The sequence below is a fragment of the Protopterus annectens genome, chromosome 6.part1 (genome assembly GCF_019279795.1).
Source record: "Protopterus annectens isolate FY-2018-M chromosome 6.part1, PAN1.0, whole genome shotgun sequence".
NCBI lineage: Eukaryota > Metazoa > Chordata > Ceratodontiformes > Protopteridae > Protopterus > Protopterus annectens.
Genome location: NC_056738.1, coordinates 337,621,057 through 337,645,036, shown reverse-complemented (window position 1 = coordinate 337,645,036; position 23,980 = coordinate 337,621,057). Strand labels below are relative to the sequence as shown.

The 23,980-nt window shown below is 39.2% G+C and overlaps 1 protein-coding gene across 1 annotated transcript in view; it reads left to right on the top strand.

Moving 5' to 3' along the window:
• The window catches only part of EML3 (EMAP like 3), a gene marked incomplete in the record, with an annotated part of 1,888,117 nt that overhangs the window by 1,394,859 nt on the left and 469,278 nt on the right, over positions 1 to 23,980 (top strand). Inside the window, 1 exon segment of the mRNA XM_044075756.1 lies at positions 20,089 to 20,223. Within this exon segment, the coding sequence (XP_043931691.1) occupies positions 20,089 to 20,223 (135 nt within the window).

The following is a 23,980-nucleotide window of genomic DNA, read 5'->3' as shown; positions in this document are numbered from 1 at the left end:
GCTAACATAGACGCTTGGTTTTATGTATTTTCTATTTTTTATTTAATGGCTTTTGATAATATTGGAAGGCTTTTACCTTTATAAGTTATTATTTCATTTATTTTGGTTGGTAGTTGATTTTAACACTTTTAGGGTAAAGTTTTGTAGTGTGTATTAAGTATATTCTTTGGAATGGTTTCATTGTTGTGATTGTGTCTTTAACATGAATCACTTTAATTATGTAATTAACTTCTTGAGTATAAAAAATGGATTGGCACATTGTGAAATTTGGTTCTGATGACATCCTAGTAATAATGTTTATGTGATGAGGGTCTGGTGGAAGAAAATTAATAAACAGTGAGAAAATAATATGTCTTGGGTATTAAACACTTTCAGCATCCTGCAAGTAAAGTTGCTGGTGGATACAGTACTGTCAGATTCCTTTTTTCTGGAAAGGCCTGTTGAAAGGTAGTTAGAAAGCCAACTGAGAATTTCTAAGGCAAAGCTAAAATTGCTAAAGTGATTAAGAAGAAGAAAATGGTGTATGGAATCAAATGCTTTATAAGGTTTGTAAATATACCATGTGTCAGTAGACATTTGGTGTCCATGTAAGACATGTACGTTGTGTTAGTAGCTAGGAGTAGTGCAGTTCAAGTATAAATACACAGGAAAGGCCATGCTGCTTTAAGTATACAATGTATATCTTTTATACAGACTGAATTGTTTATAGAGAAACGTCTTCTAAGACGTTGTCTTAGATTATTCAAATTCTGCAGGATTAATAGTGTTATGGTGGGATTATGGTGGCAGGTTTCCATTTGGAAAGGACTATATCAGTAGTTAATGAAAGACTGAACAGAGGTTTTATGTTGTGAGATACAGCCAGTTGCATTTTTAATAAATCTTATGCGCAGTTTGAGAAAGCAGAAAGTAAATTTATTTCATAACCTTTGTTAGTAGTTGACGGGCTACATCTCTGTTAAATATTCTAACATAAAAGGCAGTAGGAAGTTGTTTTGGTTGGTGAGTTAGGAAGAATGATTATTTTTGGATTATGATGAGGAAGTAGCTTGAAAAATAAGTTTTTGAGATGTTTATCTTATGTTTGATGTGCCAGTTATTTTTGAAACCTGTAAATGGACTTGTGAAATATAGTTTCTCTTGGCTAAGTAGTTTTAATCTCTGCCAAGTATTGCTTTTGGGTTGCCTAGCAGTGTTTTCTGTTGAGATCTGCAGTAAATTGAAATAATTATATTATGGTGTGATATCTACAAGTTTTAAACAGAGAATAGACAATGAGATTTTGTGGAGATTTCCATTTCTATGAAGTAGTCTGTCATATTTTTCCATTAATGTTATAAAAAATTAACCCTCGTGGCCTTCCTATTCCTTCACAAATCAAATGGTTCTTCAAATACCCAGTTAAAGGAACTAAACCTTCATTAACAGATAAATAAGATATGTTGGTGTGACAGATTCATATCCCAACATATCCCTGACTTCTACAACAGTCTTTCTCTACATGTCAAACAGAGTAGCATTTTTCCCACCTTCAAAGTAAACATTAACTGGGCAGCCTCAAATTTTCCTCCACTCCATCATGTGTTGCACAGTTCATGTCTGGAATGAGCTTTTGAATATGTATTATTGTCTAGACTGGAAATGGTCTGTAGAATGATTGTGTACTACTTACCTTTGAACCCATTTCTGGAGTTGGTCGGGGACACTGATTGCTCTGAACTCTCTGTTGTCTTATAAGATTGGCCCCAAACCAAGAAAAAACTCTTTAGAGTAGTAATTGATAAGGGCAGTGTTGGTGCATGTTATAGAATATAACTGGTCTGAGAGATTTTATTATTTTATTAATGACTAGTAGGAAATGACCGGGAAGTGGTCAGAGAAGAAATATGAGAATCTGAGGTGGGAATGGCATCTCTGGTGCATTTGGTAGATCAAGTAGGAAGTTTTCTGAATTAGATGTATTAGACTGAGTAAGAGTTGTGATGTGCTGAGAGATGCTATGGACATCACTAGAATGTTCAAGCCTTTGGCTTAGAGGATCTAGCCAGTCAAGATTTAAGTCACCAAACGATATCAAGTTATATTTGTGGTTCTATGGGCTAAGGGGATCTAAGAGCTAGTTAAAGTTGGTTATGGTGGAGGATGCAGGCTAGTATGTTCATGTGGGTATTGGCTGAGGTAGCTATTATGTCTATAACCATTAGATGACTAGGAATGTCTAAGGAGGAATCGGCTAAGGTGTGCACATCAGGATTCTTTTTTTATTAAAAGCATTGCGTTTGGTCCTGTCAGTTACATCTATGCTCAGAATGTACTGGGTTAAGGAATGTTATCCTGTGGTCATATTTCAACTAGGAAAAATATACCTGGATTATAGTGAGCAACCCAAGCTTCAGTATCCAAATTATTCAGAATATTCTAGCAGTTAGCATGCTTGTTGGAAATGCCCTAGTGAAGTGGATTATGAATTGTATTGAACAAGACAGCATGAACCAGACCACGGTTTGCTTCAATATCTCCATCTCTTTGTAAATGTGTAAGAGGAAAAGAAGAGTTGGGCTAGTTTTTAAAATAAGTAGATAGTTTTTAGATCATTTTAGGTAATGTACTTAAAGCAGGAAGCCATTTACTTTTTATGTTGTGGGAAGGGGGAATCCAAAGGGTGGATTGTCTGTTACTGCAAACGTATTTTTGGAAGCAAGTAAGTATTAGAGCATGGATACAAATACTGACAGTAAGAGTAATGAAAGCATTGGTAGGGAAATGTTAAGTAGCCAAAGAATTTAAAGGCTGAGGGGATATGAGTGTAGTGGAACCTCTGAGGATGGACTGGGATATCAGGCTTCATACTGAGAGTATTTTCTTGTTGTAAAGAGTGTGATACGCAAGTGGTGTCACCAGTACAGCACACAGGAGGTGAGTTTAAAGGAGGGTTTGAATGAAAAAGTAATGTTTTGTAGAGCTAGAGGCGAGTCAGTAACAGAGTGATGAAAGGATGCATGTATGTCCCAAATGTTTCCTGTGGCTTGACACATATCATTTTTGGTATTTGCCTTTGGTTTTACTGCACATCTAAGGATTTCTTCTTAATGGGAGAGAGAACTTTGCCTGTGCATATATTTACTTACTGTGACTTCCAATGCCTGTCCATATATTCGCTTGTTGTGACTTCCAGTGAAGTCGTTTATGCTGGCTCGTCATTGGGGGCATGCTGCGTGACAACTCCTTTTTCAGCAGTACTTTATGTTTTGCTGTTATTTGTTTCTTTCTCGCTCTCAGTATATTACTTGACAAATCCTTCAGACAAGAAGTTAAACCAATGTCCCATCTGTATGATATGATGGTAACTCAAGTGAATGTAAACGAACTCACTGCATCTGTTGAAAAGAAGAAGGGAAGTTCCCTAATGCCCTAGTCAAATTTCCAGTAATATTATAAATACCACTTCCCCCCAAAGAGGCCACCAGATTGCTAGGACTAACCTGATCAAAAAAGGATTAAAAAAAAAAAAGATAGATACATGCATACATAAATAGAGTCTATAGCTTCCCTGTCTTTTTTTCTGTTAATGGGGACATTGCCATCTAAAAAACCCTTGGTTACTATCTTGTGCATTTCCTGAGATTAATTAGTGTGCATGCATGTATATACATCACTGTCTAACAATCACCTTGGCCATCTCCTTTGATAAACCCTGGACTCTTCAACCGTATATATTCTGCTCATGTATAATAAACAGTGGCTTTGCAGTGTCACCATTCATGTGAAAGCCATACTTGCTTTGTAACGCTCTGCAAAACCTGAGTATTCTGAGTCAGTAAATGATTTATGTGAAACATAAAATGCAGAAATATGCTGTCCTACTCAAGCAGTCCTTGTAGTTCTTCAAGTGCAGTTTGTTTGTCAACAGTAACAGAAGATTTTTATTTTGCCTGTGCACCAACTAGTGGGGCCGGTAGCTGTGTATGTTATGCATGGAGATCTTTTCTCTAAGACCCCAAATAAGGACATTGTATTGTTTTTCCATATCACTCCGAGTCCTTTTAATCTATTGCTTATAGGCAGCTGTTGTCCAAATTTCAGCGCCAGAATTCTTAAACATATCTCTCGTCTCATCATTACTGTATTTCCCTACATTGCCACTGTAAGAACGTTTGGGTGACCATAAATAATTGATTAATTAAATTATGTTTCAGTTGGAGAAGGCTTCTTTGTGGTCACAGGGTTTCCAGCCCTGAAATGGGTAAAAAGATCACTTATGTAAAAGTACTATACATTTGGTCAGAACTCATGTTACGTTCTTGGTGATAGTTTTGTTTTATATACCTTGGGTTGGTGTTGGCCGTGGTATGGACTGAACTTTATTTTATTTTAGTTATGTTTCACCACCATTCACAGTTTTCTGTAAAATGTATATACATTCAGGATCTGTATTGTCTGAGCTAACCAATATTTTGCAGTTTGTCAACACAAGTATGTCCAAATTACCTGTTAAGTGTTAGCATGATCTTTGCTTCTTAGCTTTTCTAATGTCTTCTTCGACTACCAAAATACCACTTAGGATAGGATTGTCTTCAGACACCGATGTCTGTGCAGTGATGTCCTGAAAGCTGTTAATTCAAGTCTGACTGTGTTTAAAGATCTGTTATTTTTCCTTGTGTAGGACATACTTAGGTCTTTCAAAAGGCATCTTACTGACAAACGAGGGACTAAACCTTGGAATCACTTCTGTTACAGTCTGACAGTTTGTCTTTCCAGTTTTCTATAGCCCTGGACGTTTCCATCCCCAAACATGGATACTGTGCAGTTTGATTTGTGGGTTAGGTTGTGTTCATCATTGCTACTTAGGTCACTAATGCAGCTATCCCTCTATTCCCTCCCATACAACACATGTGTGCATAGTTTCAATGACAGTAAATCCAAAGGATTCATCAACAAAAAATATTTGTCCCTGAGGCTCTAAATACTGAATGTTACTGTATTATTTATCAGTTTAGTCTATGGACTCACTTGCTCACTTCTATATGTTTTGTCTTTTCTCACTAGAATGTCCTTTTGCAACTAGTGCACTTAGATGTCCTCCCTAAGGAGTCTGACAGATTTGAACCATACAACAGTTCTTTTAAGTGGCTCTTCTGATAACTTGCTGTACCTGTTTTCTGGGCAGTGTAGAAAGCATCATTTTGCTTTAATTGTAATTCTTTTTTTGCTGCTGAGACCCCTGTTTTCTCACCAAAATGTGATTCAGGACAGATTTCCCAAAGGCAAATGCAGGATCCGAACATGCAACTAGACCGAACCACTTTGGATGACCCCCACAAAAGCACTGCCCAGCAATTTAGTCAGTACTGAATAAGGAAGAATTACATCAAACTTTCTAATACGATTGTCTTTTCTCAAGCTCAGGAAAATAATCCATTATAGGAACATTACAGTTTCTAGTAATGCTGCCAAACAAGGTTTAAACATCTTAGACCTGGTCCTCCTCTTTCCTTTCAAATGCTTATTTCATTCAGTTTTTTTTTCATATTTTGTATTTGTTAACCAGGGTAGAACAGTGATCCACACGGACCTTTTTCTGACTCACTCCAGGAGTACAGCTTAAGTGATTTGTTAGGATCACACAGTAGAAAGATCAAACCTGAGCAGAAGCAAACAGTAAACTACAAGAAAAGTACAGTTTTGTACCTACCATAAATGTAGATGTTCGAGTGTATACCCTGCTGCAGTCATCACACTTGGGTTATGCTGCCGTCACACGGTCCCGCAGTCAGCCTGAATTCCAAAGTCTTGGTCCGGCATCGGTTGCTGTCGCTTCTTCCCTGACGTCAGTGCGCCAGGGGTATATAAGAGGCATCCGACACCATTTTCTTCAGTTTTTCTTGCCCCAGATGTCAGGTGCCCCCCCAAAAGGTGGTCAGTAGATAGTACCAATAATAACAGTTTAGCACAAACAAAACATCCCTCCAGCTATAAGCAAATACACCATAAAGGTTGTATCAGATTTTAAGGTATTGAAAGGTTTTAGTTAGGTCAGAGGGAATGGAGGAAGGGTAACCTGGACTGCAGCAGGGTATACACTCGAACATCTACATTTATGGTAGGTACAAAACTGTACTATGTTCATCGTGTTACCCTGCTGCAGTCATCACACTTGGGTAGAATCCCAAAGCTAAGGATGGGAGGTGAAGTCAAACAGGGTTAGAGGAGGCTAGAAGGCCCTGCAAAACTGCAGTGGCGAAGCCAGCTCTAGTCTTAGAGTAAAGTAGTAAGTGATAGTGTTTGGTGAAGGTGTGTACTGAACTCCAAGTTGCAGCTTCCAGAATATCCTTGGTTGGCACCCCCATAGGAAGGCTGTAGATGTAGCTGCTGCCCTGGTAGAGTGGGGCCTTATGCTAGCAGGAACTGGTTTTCCATGATGAGTGTAGCAAAAACGTATGCAATGTCCTATCCATTTGGAAATGGTCTGCTCTGATATAGCCTTTCCTTGTGATGTGTAGCATAGGATACAAAAAGTTGGTCAGATTTTCTGAAAACCTTAGTTTTATCCAAGTAGTAACGTAGTTGCCTGTGAATGTCCAAGGAATGCAGGGGTCTTTCTCCTTTGTTCTGTGGATTTGGAAAGAAGGTGGGTAAATGGATGGTTTGATTTAGAGCCACACTGGATACCACCTTTGGCATAAAGGAGGGGTTAGTTCGTAGAGAAACTCTGTCTTGATGAAAAATGAGGAAAGGCTCTACTGCCATTAGTGCCTGTAGCTCTGAGACTCTTCTGGCTGAAGTAATTGCTAGCAGCATGGCAGTCTTCCATCATATAAACTTTAAGTCAGCTGAGAAAGCTGGCTCAAAAGGTGATAGCGCAAGTTTTTCCAGAACAAAATTGAGGTCCCAAGTTGGTGTTGGCGCTCTCCTGGGAGGCCTAATGTTTTTGGCCCCTCTGAGATACTGCCTTAGAAGTGGATGTGAAAATAAGGGAGGATCCGTGTTGTAGTGAGCTGAAATAGCTGAGGCGTGGATTTTAATAGATGAAAAAGAAAGTCCTTTGTGTAACATCTCAGTTAAATATTGTAGAATCTGAGGTATGTCTGGCTGAAGGGTATTTTGGCCTTTAGCTTGGTTCCAGGCGCAAAATCTTTTCCATTTGTCTGAGTAGGCTTTCCTGGTGCTGGGCCTCCTGGCCTCCAGAATAACATCCATAACAGCTTGTGAAAGAGGAGCTGGCTGGTCGCTTAGGTGATTTGCCATGCAGCCAAATTTAAGGTTTTGAGCTGGCTGTGTAGAACCTGACTGCCTTGCTGTGTGAGCAGATGAGGAATTTGTGGTAAAATCCATGGTGGGCCCTGGGCCATGTTCCTTAATAGTGGGTACCAGTGCTGGCGTGGCCAGTCTGGGGCAATGAGTATCACTCGAGGTCTCTCCATCCTGACTTTCAGCAGCACCTTTGTGAGAAGGGGCAATGGAGGAAAGGCATATACTGTCAGCATTTTCCAACTGAATGAGAGTGCGTCCACTTTCCAAGCTTGATGGTGAAATGTCCTTGTGCAAAATTTTGATAGCTGGTAGTTTTGGGGGTTGGCAAACAGGTCTATGTCTGGGCGCTCCCATTTTTGAGTTATCATTGCAAATACTTGTGGATCCAGTTTCCACTCGTGGGGATCCTTGATGTTTCTGCTTAGGTCGTCTGCCAATGTGTTCTTTTTTCCTGGCAGGAATTGAGCTTGTAATTGAACTTGGTAAGCCAGTGCTGTGTTCCACAAGGTCATTGCTTGCCTGCATAGAAGGTAGGAGTGTGTACCTCCTTGTTTGTTTATGTACCACATTACTGTAGTGTTGTCTGTCCTTATTATAAGCTGTCCTGGATGTAAGAGGTACTTGAAGGCTGTCAGGGCATTCTGTACAGCTAGCATTTCTTTTTGATTGATGTGCAGATTCATTTGATCTGCAGTCCATATGCCTTGAACGCACCGTCCTGCCATGTGTGCCCCCCAGGCATAGTCCGATGCATCTGTTGTCATAGTTTGCCTGGCTGGGGGTAAGGTGAAAGGCTGACCCTTGTTGAGGTGACATGCCTGTGACCACTATAGAAACTCCTGTTGAAGGCAGGGAATGAGAGGTATCATTGTTTCCAAGCTGTGGCTGTGTTGAGTCCATACTCTTTTTAGGTACCATTGTAATTTCCTCATATGCAGTTTTACAAATGGTATTAGTAGTATGCAAGATGCCATGAAGCCCAAGGCCTGCAGAATTTTTCTTGCAGGGAGATGGGTCTTTGTTGCCATTATTTTGAAGTATTGAGTTAGTTGTAGTTGTTTGTCTGGCATCAGATAAGCCATCTGGGCCGTTGTATTCAAGCTGGCACCCAGGAATGTCATATTTTGTGAGGGCAATAGTTTTGATTTCTTTTTGTTTACTGTGTACCCTAGGCAACTTAGAAGATGTTTTACAAAAGCCAGATGTTGTAAAAGAATGTCCTTGCTTTCTGCTTGGATGAGGCAGTCATTCAGGTATGGGTATATTTTAATTCCTCTTTGTCTGCAGTATGCAATTACTGGTGCCAGGCATTTTGTGAAGACCCTGGGTGCAGTAGATAAGCCAAAGGGCAGTGCAGAGAATTGGTAATGGGTTGAACCTGCAATGAAACGGAGGTATCTTCTGCAATTTTGTCTGATAGGGACATGCAGGTATGCCTCCTTGAGGTCCAGCGTCACTAGCCAAGCTTTCTTGCCCAACATGGGAAGAAGCTACTGTAGTGTTAGCATCTTGAATTTGGGTACTTGCAAGAAGGTGTTTAGAATTGAAAGATCCAGAATGGGTCTCTAACCATTGTCCTTTCTGGGGACTAGAAAGAGCCTTGAGTAAAATCCTTGGCCTTGCTCCTGTGTAGGTACCAGTTGAATGGCTATCATGTCCATGAGAGCTGTAATTTGTTTTTGTGCCTCTGCCCATTGATTTTGTGGCAGGTTTGGCATTCCTTTTATCCTTGGCAAGGTGTGGAAATGGAATCTGTATCCTTGTGAGATAATGTCTAGGACCCATTCGTCCTTTGTGACGATGCACCACTTGTCCCAAGGGAGCTGCCAAGAGAGTTTTGCTCGGCAGTTTTAGGTTTAAGTCATTGTGTTTGCCTTCTAGTAGTTTGGGACCTGTCTTCTCCTCTCTTCTGTGTTGCAGTGCCCCATTGGCGAGGTTTGTAAGGGATTTGTGCTTGTCCTGTGCCCCATGGGCGCCTGTATTTACCCCTCTGTGGTCTGTCAGAAGCTAGAAAGGACCAATTTTTTGTTGGCCAATTTCTGCTGAAGTGTGGGGGTTGTACCTGTAAGAAATCTTTGACCGTCTGCATAGATTTTGCCTTATCCTACATTTTCTTTAAAACCTCTTCTGCTTTAACCCCAAATAAGACATCCTGCTGTAAGGGTGCATCTAGTAACTTTGCTTTAACATAATCAGGCAGAGTTTGTTCCTTTAACCAAGCATGCCTACGTATAACAGACTCAGTAACAGCTGCTCTACAGGAAGCTTCCAAGGAATCAAATCCACATTGTAAAGTATGTTTGCCCACCTGTTCAGCTGCATGCAACAGATCCTGCATTTCCTTGAATTCAGACTGTTGAGGATGCGTGCTCATCTTTTGTTTTATTTGAGACATTAGGAATTGCTGGTATTTAAGCATGTGAAATTGACAATTTAGTGCTTTCATAGCTAGAGTAGCTGAGGTGTAAACCTTCTTCCCCCACCTATCTAGTGCTCTGGAGTCCCTTTCAGAGGGTACAGGATTTTTAGCCATAGAAGCCTTAGCCCCTTTGGGACCCTGGGAGATTGTTGCTGGGTCAGCAACAGGGCTTTTGTAAAGGAATTTGTGTGAGTCAGGCACTCTATAATATCTATCTGGCTTGGCTGGAGCAGGAGGCAGAGAATCTGGATTTAGACTAGATTCTAAGTAAATATCATCCACAATGTCTAAAACTGGAGGGATAGCAAGTGGTCTGTGCTGGGGGAGTAAAAGAAACTCTCGGAGCCTTTTCTTTGAGTCAGAGTAATCCTGACCTTCCCAGTGGAAATGTTTCCTCATGGTATGTAAGGTTTCCCCAAAGGAATAGTCTTCAGGGGGAGAAGCTGAGGGAATGGAATCTTCAGCATCAGAATCTTCACAAGGGGGAAAGGAGTAATCCTGTTCCTCAGAGGAGCCTGAGGAAATAGACACTTAATCAGAGGAGGCACAATCCTCTTGTTGTCTAGGCCTTTTGTCTGGGGGAGTTGGGAACCCCTGATTAAAGAAATCAAATCTTCAGCCATTTTAAGCATCTGTTTCTTAGGCATGGGGCCTTGAACTGGAGACTGATGTGCAGTCTTTTTTGGTTTTAGAGGAGTCTTAAGCTTAGCATAAGATTTTATGGTGAGAGTAGTCGGTCTGAAGACACCTTCTGAAACCGAAGGTGTTTCCACAGCACCAGCTTCTCCTTCTGCAATGTTGTCGGAAGGGCCTAAAGAAAATGGCTGCATCGGCCTAGAACTCTCTGCTTGAGAATCTGAAGCGGTCTGGGGTTCCAATTCTACAGTCGCCAGGGGCTGCGAAGGCGCCTCACTGAAAACCGGAGAACCGGCGACCAGCCCAGCCAAGGCCTTGGAGTCTGGCTTGGATCTAGGCTGCCTGTCTTTATCTTTGCGTTTTTTATGCACGCTGGTAGTCGGTTGTTCCGACGGCATAGTGTAATTAAATTTCCTACCGAAGTAGTGTCGTGTGAAATCAAAGCGTCGCTTTATAGCTCGCTTATTGAACCTGGCACAAAACCGACAACCAGTGACGTTGTGGTCTGGGCCTAGGCAAGGTATACAATAATAATGAAAGTCCTTATGAGGTATTTGCTTCCGACAAGAAATGCAGTTGTTAACTTTTTCTGACATCGGACTGAGGCAAGTAAAGGTTCCCCAACGGGGTACTTAGCTTTGAAGACTTCGGACTGAAATTCGATTCGAAAATCTCAGGTCGGCCGACCGGCACTTGCGAACTGCTTCTGCTTCGGGCACCGCGCGGCAAGAAAGACTGAAGAAAATGGCGTCGGATGCCTCTTATATACCCCTGGCGCACTGACATCAGGGAAGAATCGACAGCAACCGACACCGGGCCTAGACTTTGGAATTCAGGCCGACTGCGGGACCGCCTGACGGCAGGATAACCCAAGTGTGATGACTGCAGCAGGGTAACACGATGAACATCAGCTTTTTAACAGCTCATAACTATGACCTCTGTGCTAATGCCAGACAAGTTTTCTTTTCACGCCTGTGTCCTTGCTTATTGTCTCTGCATGTATTTCCAAAGCTGTTTGTTCCTAGCTCATCTAAAAATGTGAATTTCAAGTTTGTCTGTAGTTCTTTAAATTATAAATATGTTTCCAAATGTCAAATTTCTTTTTGAACTTTAATAACGTCTTCACAAATCAAACCTGAAGGTAATTTATGATTAAAAACCATCCTGTGCTACCAGTTCTTACACACTCAGGGGGCAAAATAAATATACGGAGGAAAAACACTTTTTGATGAGAGTATAATCTTTTTTTAAAAGAAGCTTGAGGCAACATATTCTCTTCTGTCTACTCCAGTCAGTTTGTATCTCTACACATTACTCAATGCCATTAGCTCAAAGAGAAAAAAAAGCAAGCAAAAGGTCAGGCAGGGCACGCAGGTATATACAGTTAAAGTAACTTGTCCCAAAATTAATAAAAAAAAAGTAACATCCAATATTCTATTTATGGAGTTATTTCATCCTGAGCCCTTCAGTAAATACCTTTCACTTTTTGATACAGCTCTTATCCTTTGCTTTCTCAGGACTCCACAATTTCTGTCACTCCTGTCTCTTAAATTTGTGCTAGATATAATTATTCCAGTATTCTCTCACTTTTTTACAAAATAGTATTTTTCTTTTTGTTTTGTTTTTCCCTCCACACTGGCTACTGATAATCAAACCATGTCAATGAGTGGTCCTCCTTCAGGCCTTGGATGACAAACATTTGAAGAGTTATCATAACTGCATTGGGTCTTCTTTTTAAGACCCTAAACCATCCCTAGTGGCTGATGGGAACATCCATGGTGTGTTCATGCTGCTACACGTACGTGCCCACATGAATACACACACCCCACCTAAGAGCTGTCATCACTGTCTTGGGATCACCAGTCCATATTCCCTGGTTTTACAGCCATTGTATATAGAAACAATTGGTTGCTTGGGATCACCATCTAACTTCCTCAGAATAGGCAAGTCACACTTGAGTACTCACTTCCACCCACACCCTATCCAGCTGTTCCAGGACATGAAAAACATGTCTTTTGTAATATTTGTGTATTCTGATCATCTCTAAATAACTAAATGTATCTGTAATTTTTCTATGTGGAGTTTTTCTCCCCGAGCATCTGCTGAAAAAGGGCCTTTTCGGCTCAGACACCCCAGTTAACAAATGTAAAATAAATAAATAATGGATCCCTGGACATCTGTGTTACAGGCTTTTTTCTGTTTCTCTCAGCCTGTCTCTCTCTCTCTCTCTCTCTTAGCATCAGTTCTGTGGTAACAGTATGTCCTGCAATCATATTTATATAGTCATCACCAGGAACCTTAACATGCCCCTCTACATTTCCTGTTGAATTCGAAGGATATCTTGATTAATAGTCATCAGTAGTTTGTCTTCCTTTCCTGTACTGTAGAAAAGCTGAATGACTGATGTACTGTGGATCATGTTTTTTTCTTTTATAATGTTTTGATTTGGATTTGTTAAGCATAGATTTAGATAATATGATGTCTATAGTTAGTGCATAGTCTTTTCTAGATATGTATATATAAAAGTGATCTCATGCTTGGACCTTTCTGACAGTCTGACTATATCTGATTTGTACCTCCGATAGTGATCAACTTCATATTCTATGTCACTTTGACACTCATCCTTGGTGTGACTTAAGACTGCCCCAAGCCTTATTCAACTTGTACCCACACCTAATAATATTAAAGGGTCTGTAGCAACATTTGACAATGCTACATCTGAATTCAGTCCCTTATTCAGTATTTATAGTGCCTGTTGTTGCTTTTCTGACCATATAAATTGGGGTATCCTTTTTCAGCAGCTCTGTGATTGCACCTCATCCCATTGTTGTACTCCTGTGTTTTACAAACACAGAGCTCTATTTGGTCATAGCCAAAAGAATTCTAACTTATTTTGTATTAGTTGAAGGTGTTTTGTCTTGCATTGTATAAATGAAGATGCAATAACAAAAATTACCTCCTATATTTTAAAATAAATATCACTTTTATGCTTTGCAGCACCTCAGCTTACTAATTATACTTGGATCTCTTATAAATAAACCACAATTAAGTCTTCATCACTCAGTGGACATAGCTTTAATAATGCTTCAGTAGTAATATTGTCACTGAATCCAGGCCATTTATTCACCTCCAGTGTCATTTGCCTGTATATTCACTGAGCTGTACCATAGCAATAGTGTTTTCTTTAATAGCAAGGCATTTCATGGCTAAGATTTGAAAAACTGAACTTTTAAAACATGAGCATTGTTTATAATCTTTACATACTTTGGTTAAGTAAACCACTATTTCTGTCATGACGATCTGCATAACCTATAAAGTTAGATTTCTTGCTAGTTAAAGGATGATCATTGGAATCCATATTTTTATTTTATTTACAACAGCAGCAGTTGTTACATATAAAAGTTCCCATTTTCTCAATAATATGTTTTGTAAGCTGTTCTGTAACAATTGTTTCCCCAAAGCATCACCTTTATGATTATGGGATTTTACCCACTGTTGTCATGTGTCCCCTACTCCCCACTAAGTTATGTCAGTTACTGTCTGTTATATTTAGGATGGAATACACATTCCAGAAAAACATGTTAACTTATGCGCACTGTTTAAAAATTGTCTCTATTTTTGGGCCTTTGTCCCACTTTTATTTATGGCTTTGTCCAGATTTCTTGCTCTAAGAGGTTGAGAGGTATGCTACTTATTGACAAGGACCAAAGAGACTGATTTACTTACTGACCCATGTCACAGTGTTCGTGTAGTTGGGAAAATGTAGTAGTTGATCCTCATTTTACGTTTTGTAGTTACCCACTAGCAAACCTGATATGTCCTGGAAACTGTTGTTTTGTTAGGTCTTAGCCTAGGGCCGGGCCAGCTCATTGTACAATTCACACAGTTACAAACTTGCCAACTTGGAAACAGTTCGGGAACAGCACAGAAAAATAAGACTCCCTGTAAAGACTAGGATACCTTGATTGGCTGCAGTTAAGATCTGTGTTTTAAACGTAGACTGTATGGGCTTGAAAAACTCAAAATTTATGTGAACTTTATTACAGTGCTTTAATCACAAAGCACTTTACAAAACAGATAAAATTAAAAAGACAAATGTTAAACAGAAATTAGCGAAAAAAAGAAAAAGTGTATTGTAATTAAAATAAATTTCTGTTAACAGATGAAACAACGACTAGTAAGCTACTGATTTCAGTAATATACAGCTATAATAATAATGATGAAAGTAAAACAGAAATTCACATCAGAGCTATAGGAGACAATGAACAAATGCCTAATGGATATTATGAGAAATTCCTAAAATAATATTTTACCTCCCCCTACCTGCTACCCTGATATATTTGTCATGCTGAATGTCATTACAGGTTTTTACTAGCTCAGTTCAGGTTATTGTTTCACAAAAATCCATGACAACCAAGTAAATATTTTCATAAAGATGATGTAATATTGTTCTGTTCTGCAAAGGTATGAGCTGTTGGCACTGATTCCGAAGACTTTGACTTTTTTATTATTTAAAGGGTAAACACTTTAATGGACTTCATCAAAGAGTTGTTGTTTTGTTTGTTTTTGTTATGGTTCCTTTTATTCTTGCTGACCTCGTTGTCTGTGCTCCTACATACATCCCACCATAGGTTTATTCATTCTGCATCTGTTATACTTCTTTTGGGTTATGTTTCTAAATTAAGCTATCAGTTCTACTGTGTGTGGTATGAAGCATCTATTTTTAAACTCTGTTTGCGTGTGAGTACTCCGTTTAACCGTACCAGAATCCAAATGCGTAAACACACACACTTTGCACTTTACATGTCTGATATCTCTTCCACAAAGTAGCTTTCAACTTTCTTGATCAAGAATTATTGACAAAACCAAAAATAGTAGGGGAGGGGAGTAAATGACCAAAATCAGCAACAGTTTTTAAATATTGTTCTAATTCACTTGAAAGTTAATAAATATTGTGATTTGCATTAACTTGCGTTTTCTGAGCTATAGGAAGCATGACACTATAATGTACAATATTACTTACTGACTGTAATCCTCAGTGATTTACCTGAAAATAAAAAAAAATTATAAGGGCCAGTGTAAAAACATGAGGCAAAATTCAGCACATTCTGCAAAATCAGGAAGTGCTAAAAGGAAAGCTCTTCCATTACGACCTGAGCATTGCCTTTATGTATTCTGCTCCCTACATGATAATGCACATGCAGTTATAGTTCATTTTTCACTGTAAACTATTCAGTACAAGGAGGCTGTGAGTCTGTCTGTCATGTACTCCTTTTGCTAGATAGTCTCTCTGCATAGACACACACACAGACACACACACACACACACACACAGACACACACACACACACACACACACACACACACACACACACACACACACACACACACACACACACACACACACACACACACACACACACACACACACACACACACACACACACACACACACACTGCACTTAGGATGGCTGTTGGCTGTTCCATTACCCTCTGAACATTGTGTTTTTGTCCCTGGTGGATGACACAAGCAGATGCAGTAAGAGACTTTGAGTAAGTCTGTCCTTATAGGTTTATAGGTTCATAGGTTAGTACTAGGCTAACTGCCCTTGTGGGCCATTTTAAGCCTAGCCAGTTACCTTAGCCTGCACTCCTTTTACCACACACAAACACGCACACACTTTTTGCACTTAGGATGTGTGCTTGTTCTTCCATTACAGTATGAACATTGTCTTTGTGTCCTGTGGCGACAAGCAGATGATACACAAGCAGTTCCAGAAAGAGACTGTGAAATTGTCTACTCTGTCTGAGTGTTGCTGGTTGCCTAAAGCAGTTGCCCTGCCATTTCTCTTATATCCTTCCAGGAATCCCATGTTGCTTTAAGAGCCAAAATGTGTGAGCTTCTACCATGCTTTTTGTTAATTCATTCCACCTACAAGCTACCTTCTCTGAAAATGTACTTCCTTATATCAAGATTAAATGGTGTTCCATTGATCGGTTTTTCATGCCCCCTTCTTCCTAACATATCCTTCTTTCTCAGTGTAATCCTATCACATTTACTCTTATTATGTCCCCATGACCCCATCTTTTCTCCCGGTAAAACAAAAGTTGTTTTCTCCTAGTCTGTGTTCATATGTAATCGTCTCTATCCTGGTCAGTCTGTTTGTACTGTGAAAAGCACTGTGAGCAACCTTTTCTTAGAAGATCTCCAGCACTGCACACAGTACTTGAGGTACTACCTAACCAGTCCATGACAAAGGAGTATTATCACCTTGCTCTGTCTGCATTCTATTCCCTACATACATACCCCAGAATTTTATTTACCTTTGTCATCACTGATATAGTTTAGAGTTTCTTTAAAAGTAATTCCCAGCTCCTTTTGCCGTTCTGGATTGTTGTTATCTGATTGTCCCACATGTATATTCTTTTCATAGTCAGCGGTTCCCTGACTGTAGCACTTCAATCCTGCATGTAATAAAAGGCATCTGCCACCTTGTAAACTATATTCCATTATACCATGACCCCCCATTAATATTCCAAAACGTACACGCTGATTGGCCAGCGTGCACGTTGTAAATCGACTTATACTAATGGAAAAAGGTCCGGTCACCCAGACTTTTTCCATTAGTATAAGTCTCTTTTAAAACACTGTCTAGCTATGTTAAAAGAGTTTAACATAGCGAGACAGGTTTAAAAAAGCAACGGAGATCTCTGTTGCTTTTTTTAAAGCTGTCTTGCTATGTTAAACTCCTTTAACATAGCGACACAGTGTGTAAAAAGCAACGGAGATCTTGCTTTCTCCGTTGCTTTTTTTTAAACCTGTCTCGCTATGTTAAATGGGTTTAACATAGCGAGACAGCTTTAAAATAAGCAACGGAGATCTCCACTGCCCATTTTAAAGCTGTCTCGCTATGTTAAACCCATTTAACATAGCGAAACAGCAAAAAGCAATGTAGATCTTGCTTTCTCCGTTGCTTTTGGCCACAGCTCTGATGTACTGCGTAGGCATGCGCAGTACATCAGAACTGCCGCGGATACCAGACAGCTGCGGAAGGGCAGCAAAGAGGCATTATACAATGCCATTATTTAAGAAAAGTAATTATTTATTTTCTTAAATAATGTCATAGTATAATAGCAATAACTCACTTCTGGGTGTGGGTAATGCGGGATTTACTCGCGGTTGTCTTTGGTCTCTCGGGCTTCGCCCTCGGGACCAAACCACGCCAACCGTGGGTAAATCCCACATTACCCACACCCAGGCGTGGGTTATTGCTATATTCCCTTTAGCTGTTATTATGGATTTTTTCCTCAACAACCACCCCAAGAAAAACAGCAGGCCATCAGTTGTTCAGTCCTTCCCAACTTCCAGTTGCCCTACATCCTGGCTTTTGGGTATTTCCTGCCGTTTGGATACTAAGCAAACTTTGTTGATTAAGTCTTTCCCACTTCTTGATTGTCAGACAAATTTGTATATACCTAGGCTGGCTAGTAGAAGAAGTAATGAGTTCAGGAATACCACACTAACATATGGGGTAGTGCTAGTCACTTTTCACTTGCAATGATGTAAGAAGGGATTTCTGTTTTGTACTCAAACTTAACACTGTTATCTCTCCACTACCACGGATATATATAGTATAATATATAATATAGTATAATATAATATAATGTAATGTAATGTAATATAATATAATATAATATAATATAATCAAGTTCTGTTCATGTGGCCTCAGTGAAACTGGAATGTACCTGATTTACTACAAAGTACAAATGATGACAACTAGCAGTTGTGTTAAAACAGTAAATCAAAGTGTATAATAGCAGAAATATTCTTATATGTCAAACCAAGCACTTAATAACACACATGCTGTGATCAACAGTCTTTAATATAACTGAATTCAACATAAAAAAGATGAAGGGCAGCTATGACAACATGTTATACTGGAAACAGTACTGTACACTGACAGAAATGTATGACAAGCAGTTCATTTGTGGTTAAAACCCATAAATTAAAATGATTTTTTCAATGTTTACGTATTGATTCCACCTGTGAGAGATGCCTTATTTATTTAAATTGGAAGCTCATCTTTCCATAGGCAGCCATAGTGGTGCAGTGTTAGCATTGTCGCCTCACAGCAAGAGGTTCTCCGGTTCGATCCTCGGCTGGGGTGCCTTCAGTGTGGAGTCTGCATGTCCTCCCTGTGGTCGCGTGGGTTTCCTCCGGGTGCTCCGGTTTCCTCCCACATCCCAAAGACATGCTGCAGGTGGATTGGACACTCTAAATTGGCCCTAGGTGTGAGTGTGTGTATGTGTATGCCCTCTGTGGAAGGTTGGCTGCCGGGCTGGCAACTCGACAGTGTAAAACTCCACTGCCAATCATGAGCGGACAGGTGATCTGCTGTGGCGACCTCTAACCGGGAAAAGCCGAAAGAAGAAGGAAGCTCATCTTTCCATCCCATCCATGGTCAGTAAACAACACTACAACACTATACAGGTCCACAACTTAACTCCTATTTATGCTAATGTAATAAATAAACACTTACCTAAGCCTCTTTAGGCTCCTAGATACCCTCCTAGCATACCTCAGCCACATAAAAAAATATTAATAATTCAGCAGAACCCACAGCAATGCTTGCTGCCACTGGTGGTAACCTGCACTGCATATCTGCACCCTTAAGGTCCCATATGGCTGTTAAAAATCCCAGAAATGTCTTTATCATTGGTGACTTCTTTGTAAAATACTTTGACAGCACTCACCAGGCTAGCAATGGACAGGGTAACAACACTGAGTTATTATGCTACCCCGAATATATAAACTTCAAATACATGTTATGTTGTGCTGTACTCATCAGTTGAGGCCCCTCCATGTATATATTGCTAAAGCCTGTGCAATGCCTTCATACCTACCAGTTTTGTTTCTTTTTCTGTGCACAATGTCAGTGGAGTCAGACAGAAGAACAATAAACAAAATAGGGGATTAAATTTAATTAATTCTGTGGCATATATTACATCCGTACATCTGTTTGGGATTTGAAAACACTGAAAAGAATGAAAGGAAGACGTAATAGGCAGATCATTTCTACCAAAAATATGAGGAGATATGGTTGGGAGAAATTACCAAGAAAAAGAAAACAAAGGTAAAATTTATGAAGTAAACAATTGGTTGTAGTAAAAATGAAGTTATGGAAAATATAACTGAGTGAAATACAGGGAAGAAAAAGGAACAGTGAAAGAAGATAATGAGAGAGTACATTAGTGTGTATCTAAGGGAATAACTGGGAGATTAGTGGCTATAAAATAAAGGCAGTAAAGGTCTGAGAATATTTATAAAAATGGGGATTTTTTTATGACAAGTTATTGGTAAAGCAAACATGAACTATAAAGTACAAGAAGAAAAGGTTGTCCAATTTATGTAAGATAGAAAACATAACAGATCCTGTGTTTTTGAAATATAAAATAGCTTAAGGATTTTGTAAATTATCCAGGGAACAGTTTAGGTATCTATTTTGTAAAGAAATTCACACAAATATTTTGTCATATAGAAAATATGTATATGTATATTTATATGTATATCTATATATACTTTTGGTCAGAACCCTGACTGTACTGCAGAAAGCATACCTTGCAATATTTTTCAAAGACAACTGTCTAGCAGTCTAATATACTCTAATCACATATACTTGAAAGCCCTCCCCTCAAAAAATCTGTAGATGCTTAATATGCGTGTTACAAATGTGTAGGATATATTCTGTTTTCTAATCCTGTCTCTTTTGGTTTGTTTTACAGAGTACCAACGAGGCTGTCTTTGTTGTTGAATTTAACCCTGCAGATAGCAGCAATTTCATCACCTGTGGAAAGTCACATGTTTACTTCTGGACCTGGAGTGGTAATTCCCTAACCAAGAAGCAGGGCATATTTGGGGTAGGTAGCAAAAAGATAATTGCAGACCATGTCTTCATCAGCACTGGATGCATAATGCCTGAAGAGCAATGAAGTTATGAAATCATATATATAGTCAATAGCTAGTAATGTGTCAACAGGTGGGAGATCCAGAATGGTGATAATCCCTCCTCTCGGTCACTTCCTAAGGATTCACATTGACTCTATGAACATAGTTACTTTCAGTCCCAGTAACTCAAATCAGTTACTGAAAGGATTACTTTCAATGACTACATTGGAATCAGTCTCAGTTGATCCTTCTCACACTCTGCACGCCTCACTAGTACAGTTACATAGTATTTTCTTGAGAAAAAAAAATTGCTGTTGTTTAACTGTTGTTAGTGTTGTTTTCTATTGTTTACTACTGTAATGCTAGTTTTATTTCTATTGTGTGCTGTGCTTGTCTACTATTGTAATGTTTTATTGTACTATCTGGAGCTTTTCTCCTCGGGTCTCCACTGAAAATGGGACAAAATCCCAGTTGGAGTAACCCAGTTAACAAATGTCAATAACTAAATAAATAAATAATGAACCAGAAATAAAACTTTTTTAACCCCCTCCAATATTAGGGAGAATTCCTCAAGTCTGCTTAACGTATTTACACTAATCCTGTGGTCACACAACAGTAGGGAAAAGGCCAAAATCAGGGTTCTCTAAATGTTGTTTTTAACATAACCATTTCACATTACTGGGACTTGCACCAATTACCATCAGAGAGCTATCAAGCTCAACCTCTAGACTCACCCCCCCCCCACATTCATAAGCTTGTTTGTTTGTTTTTGGCAGATAAACCTTTAAAATACAGAATTTAATTGAGTACTTCACCTTTATCACAAGTTAATGATTGGATTACATTAGAATATTTTGATGTTTAAGTTGCAAAGATACATCACGTCTTCAAGCACAGGATACATTTTTAGCGATATGTTTGTCACTAACAATCCATATAAAGTACTATATGAGTAATTGCCCTTCTAGATTGATTTGTGCATGGGTAGTTGGTGCTTTGCTTTACTCTGGGGCCAGAAAATAAAAGAAACCACTTTGTAAATGGCTAAACATGAAATAGAATGATGTCCTAATGTGCGAAAAAATAAAGCTAATGCTCTGCTGTGTAAACTGTACATGATGTCACTTCTTTGCATGTCAGACAGTTAGACAGTTACTAAATAAATAAATCATACCAAACAGTCGAGCCATCAATAGGAATTTATTAAGCACTTTAATCCAACTTACATCAGAAGTTCATCAGAATAAAAAGCATTCGACATTTACTAATTTAAATACATCCCAAATCAAGTGGATCCTCCCATTAACTTGCAACCTGTTAGGTTTGTTTTTTTACTCTTTTTGTTTGTACAGGGGTGACACCATCAATTATTTTCAGGAAGGTGGTATTGAAGTATTGTACGACATCACTGAGGGGTAGGATTTTTAAGGGTGTCTAGTTAATAGTTAATAGTAAATTGTTGAGTGTTTGTTGGTTAAGTCTAGTAGTATTTCTAACTGTTTTTATGGAGTGTTTTTTAGGAAGGTGGATGGTGGCTGTGATGGCAAAAGCTGGAAGATGGTTGCTTAGTGACACAGAGAGTGTACCTGAGGAGGAGAAATTGGCAGGATGAGATACGAGGTCCAGTCTAAGGTGGAGTGGCTAGTAAAGTCTTTTTTGAATCTTGTAGGGTCAATGATGAGTTGTTTAAAGCCGTACAGGGTAATACTTGTAGTGGGGAATTTGCAGTGATGCTTTGCCAATTTATATCCATGTCACCTAAAATGACTGTTTCTACGTTGATGTTTTCAGTAGTAAAGGGCAGTGTATCTTCCAGGACTGGTATATTGTTTCCAGGTGGGATGTAGACTATGATGATACACATTTTTTAGAGATGTTAAGGTTTAGCATTGTTGTTAGTATTTCAGCATTATAGAATGTGGGTGTACTGTGAAGGTATAGTTATGTTGAGTATGGAGTGATTTAGGAGAGCTATCTCTCCACCTTTCTTTTTCGGTCTGTCCAGTCTCTATATGGTGAAGTTGAGGGGTATAATTTCAGTATCTTTTATGCTGGGATGTAGCCAGGCTTCTGTTATGGCTAATATATCTGTTTATTTTCCTCTATCCAAGGATGCAGGGAGATGATTTTATTTCATATACTTCTTAGGTTGATAGTAAATAGGTATATGCATTTGGAGTTTACTTGTATGTTTGGTCTGGTGTTTGAGTGTATGTCGCCACTCTGTAGTGATTTCAGAATTAGATAGGAGTACAGTGAGTTGTACTTAGTTTTGAAGTTGGAATTTAGGGCAATAAAATGGGGTTTGTTGGAAGCATTGTTTTTTATTTTGGTATTGGAGTTGTAGGGGAAAGGATAGTAAATAGCTGAGCAGAGATACTGGAGTAGTAGCTTTGTTTGGGTCTATATTATAACACTGAAGTCTTAAAACTTCAAATGTTATAATATCGAACCCTATGCACCAAACGCTGAAAATAGCGAAGCTGCAGAATATCGAATACTTTCCTAGGGAAAGTATTCGGTGGGCCATTTCTGCAGCTCTGCTATTTCCTCGACTGTGGAGCAAAGGTTACGGACCAGGTTAAGGTAAGTGTGCAAACAAATCGGGTTAAGGTGAGTGTGTGATAGGGACCTTAGGGTTAGGGAGCAGGTAAGGTGAATGTGCGATAGGGACCTTAGAGTTAGGGAGTGGGTAAGGTGAGTGTGCAGTAGGGACTTTAGGGTTAGGGAGCGGGTAAGGTGAGTGTGCGATAGGGACTTTAGGGTTAGGGAGCAGGTAAGGTGACTGTGCAATAGTTAGGGATCTTAGGGTTAGGGAGCGGGTAAGGTGAGTGTGCGGTAGTTACGGACCTCAGGGTAGGGTTGGGTTAAGGTAAGTGGATAGCTAGTAGTGTATGTATGGTTTAGTGTAGGGTTTTGTGAAGTGTATGTGTGTGGATTATTTATTTTGGTGTGCTTGTGTTGCATGTATGCTTGTCCCAGGGAAAAAAATCGCTATTCTGAGTATTCAGTGTTATAGTGTTTTGATCGAATTGGTTCGATATTATATCATTCAAAGTTTTAAGGCTTCAATGTTATAATATAAACCCCTTTGTTTTTGGGGTGTGTTGATGGAGTATGTTGTGGTTGAGTATCTAGCTATGGCTGTTTTATTTGTAAGTGTTGTAGCTAAACTTAAGAATAATAGTGGCGTGAATGCACTGGAGGATGAAAGTAAAATATTATTTGAGGTGTAGAACATTATAGTGTGTGGGAGGGAGAATAGACTAGAATATAGCTAAGTTTGATTTGATTTGAGTTTATCCTTTGGGGAGTGGACAGATTTGAAAATGTGCTCTTAGTTTTATGGGAAGTAGTCTGTTTTGTTTGGAATTGATTGTGGGTGGGGGTCTCTTAGACTATAAGTTTAAGGATATAGGGGTGGTGGGAAAGGGGGTAGGGAAGGCGAATGAGCTGAAGAAGTGTTGTGTAAAAGTCATTAGTTCCTACATGTACTAAAATTTTGTTAAATTTTGGATTTACTTTTAATAATTTGTGGAACCACTCCTGTATATCTATTAACTTTAATCATGGTAGCATCATTTGAGAGTGCCAACTTAATCAACTTAGTTTAGTACAAATTCTGTTATAGTTCTAAGTTCAATTATATTGCTGCATAGTTAGATCAACTGTCAAGTCATTTCCTTTCAAGGACCAATTGAAATTCTAACGAGACCAGTTGGCACAATG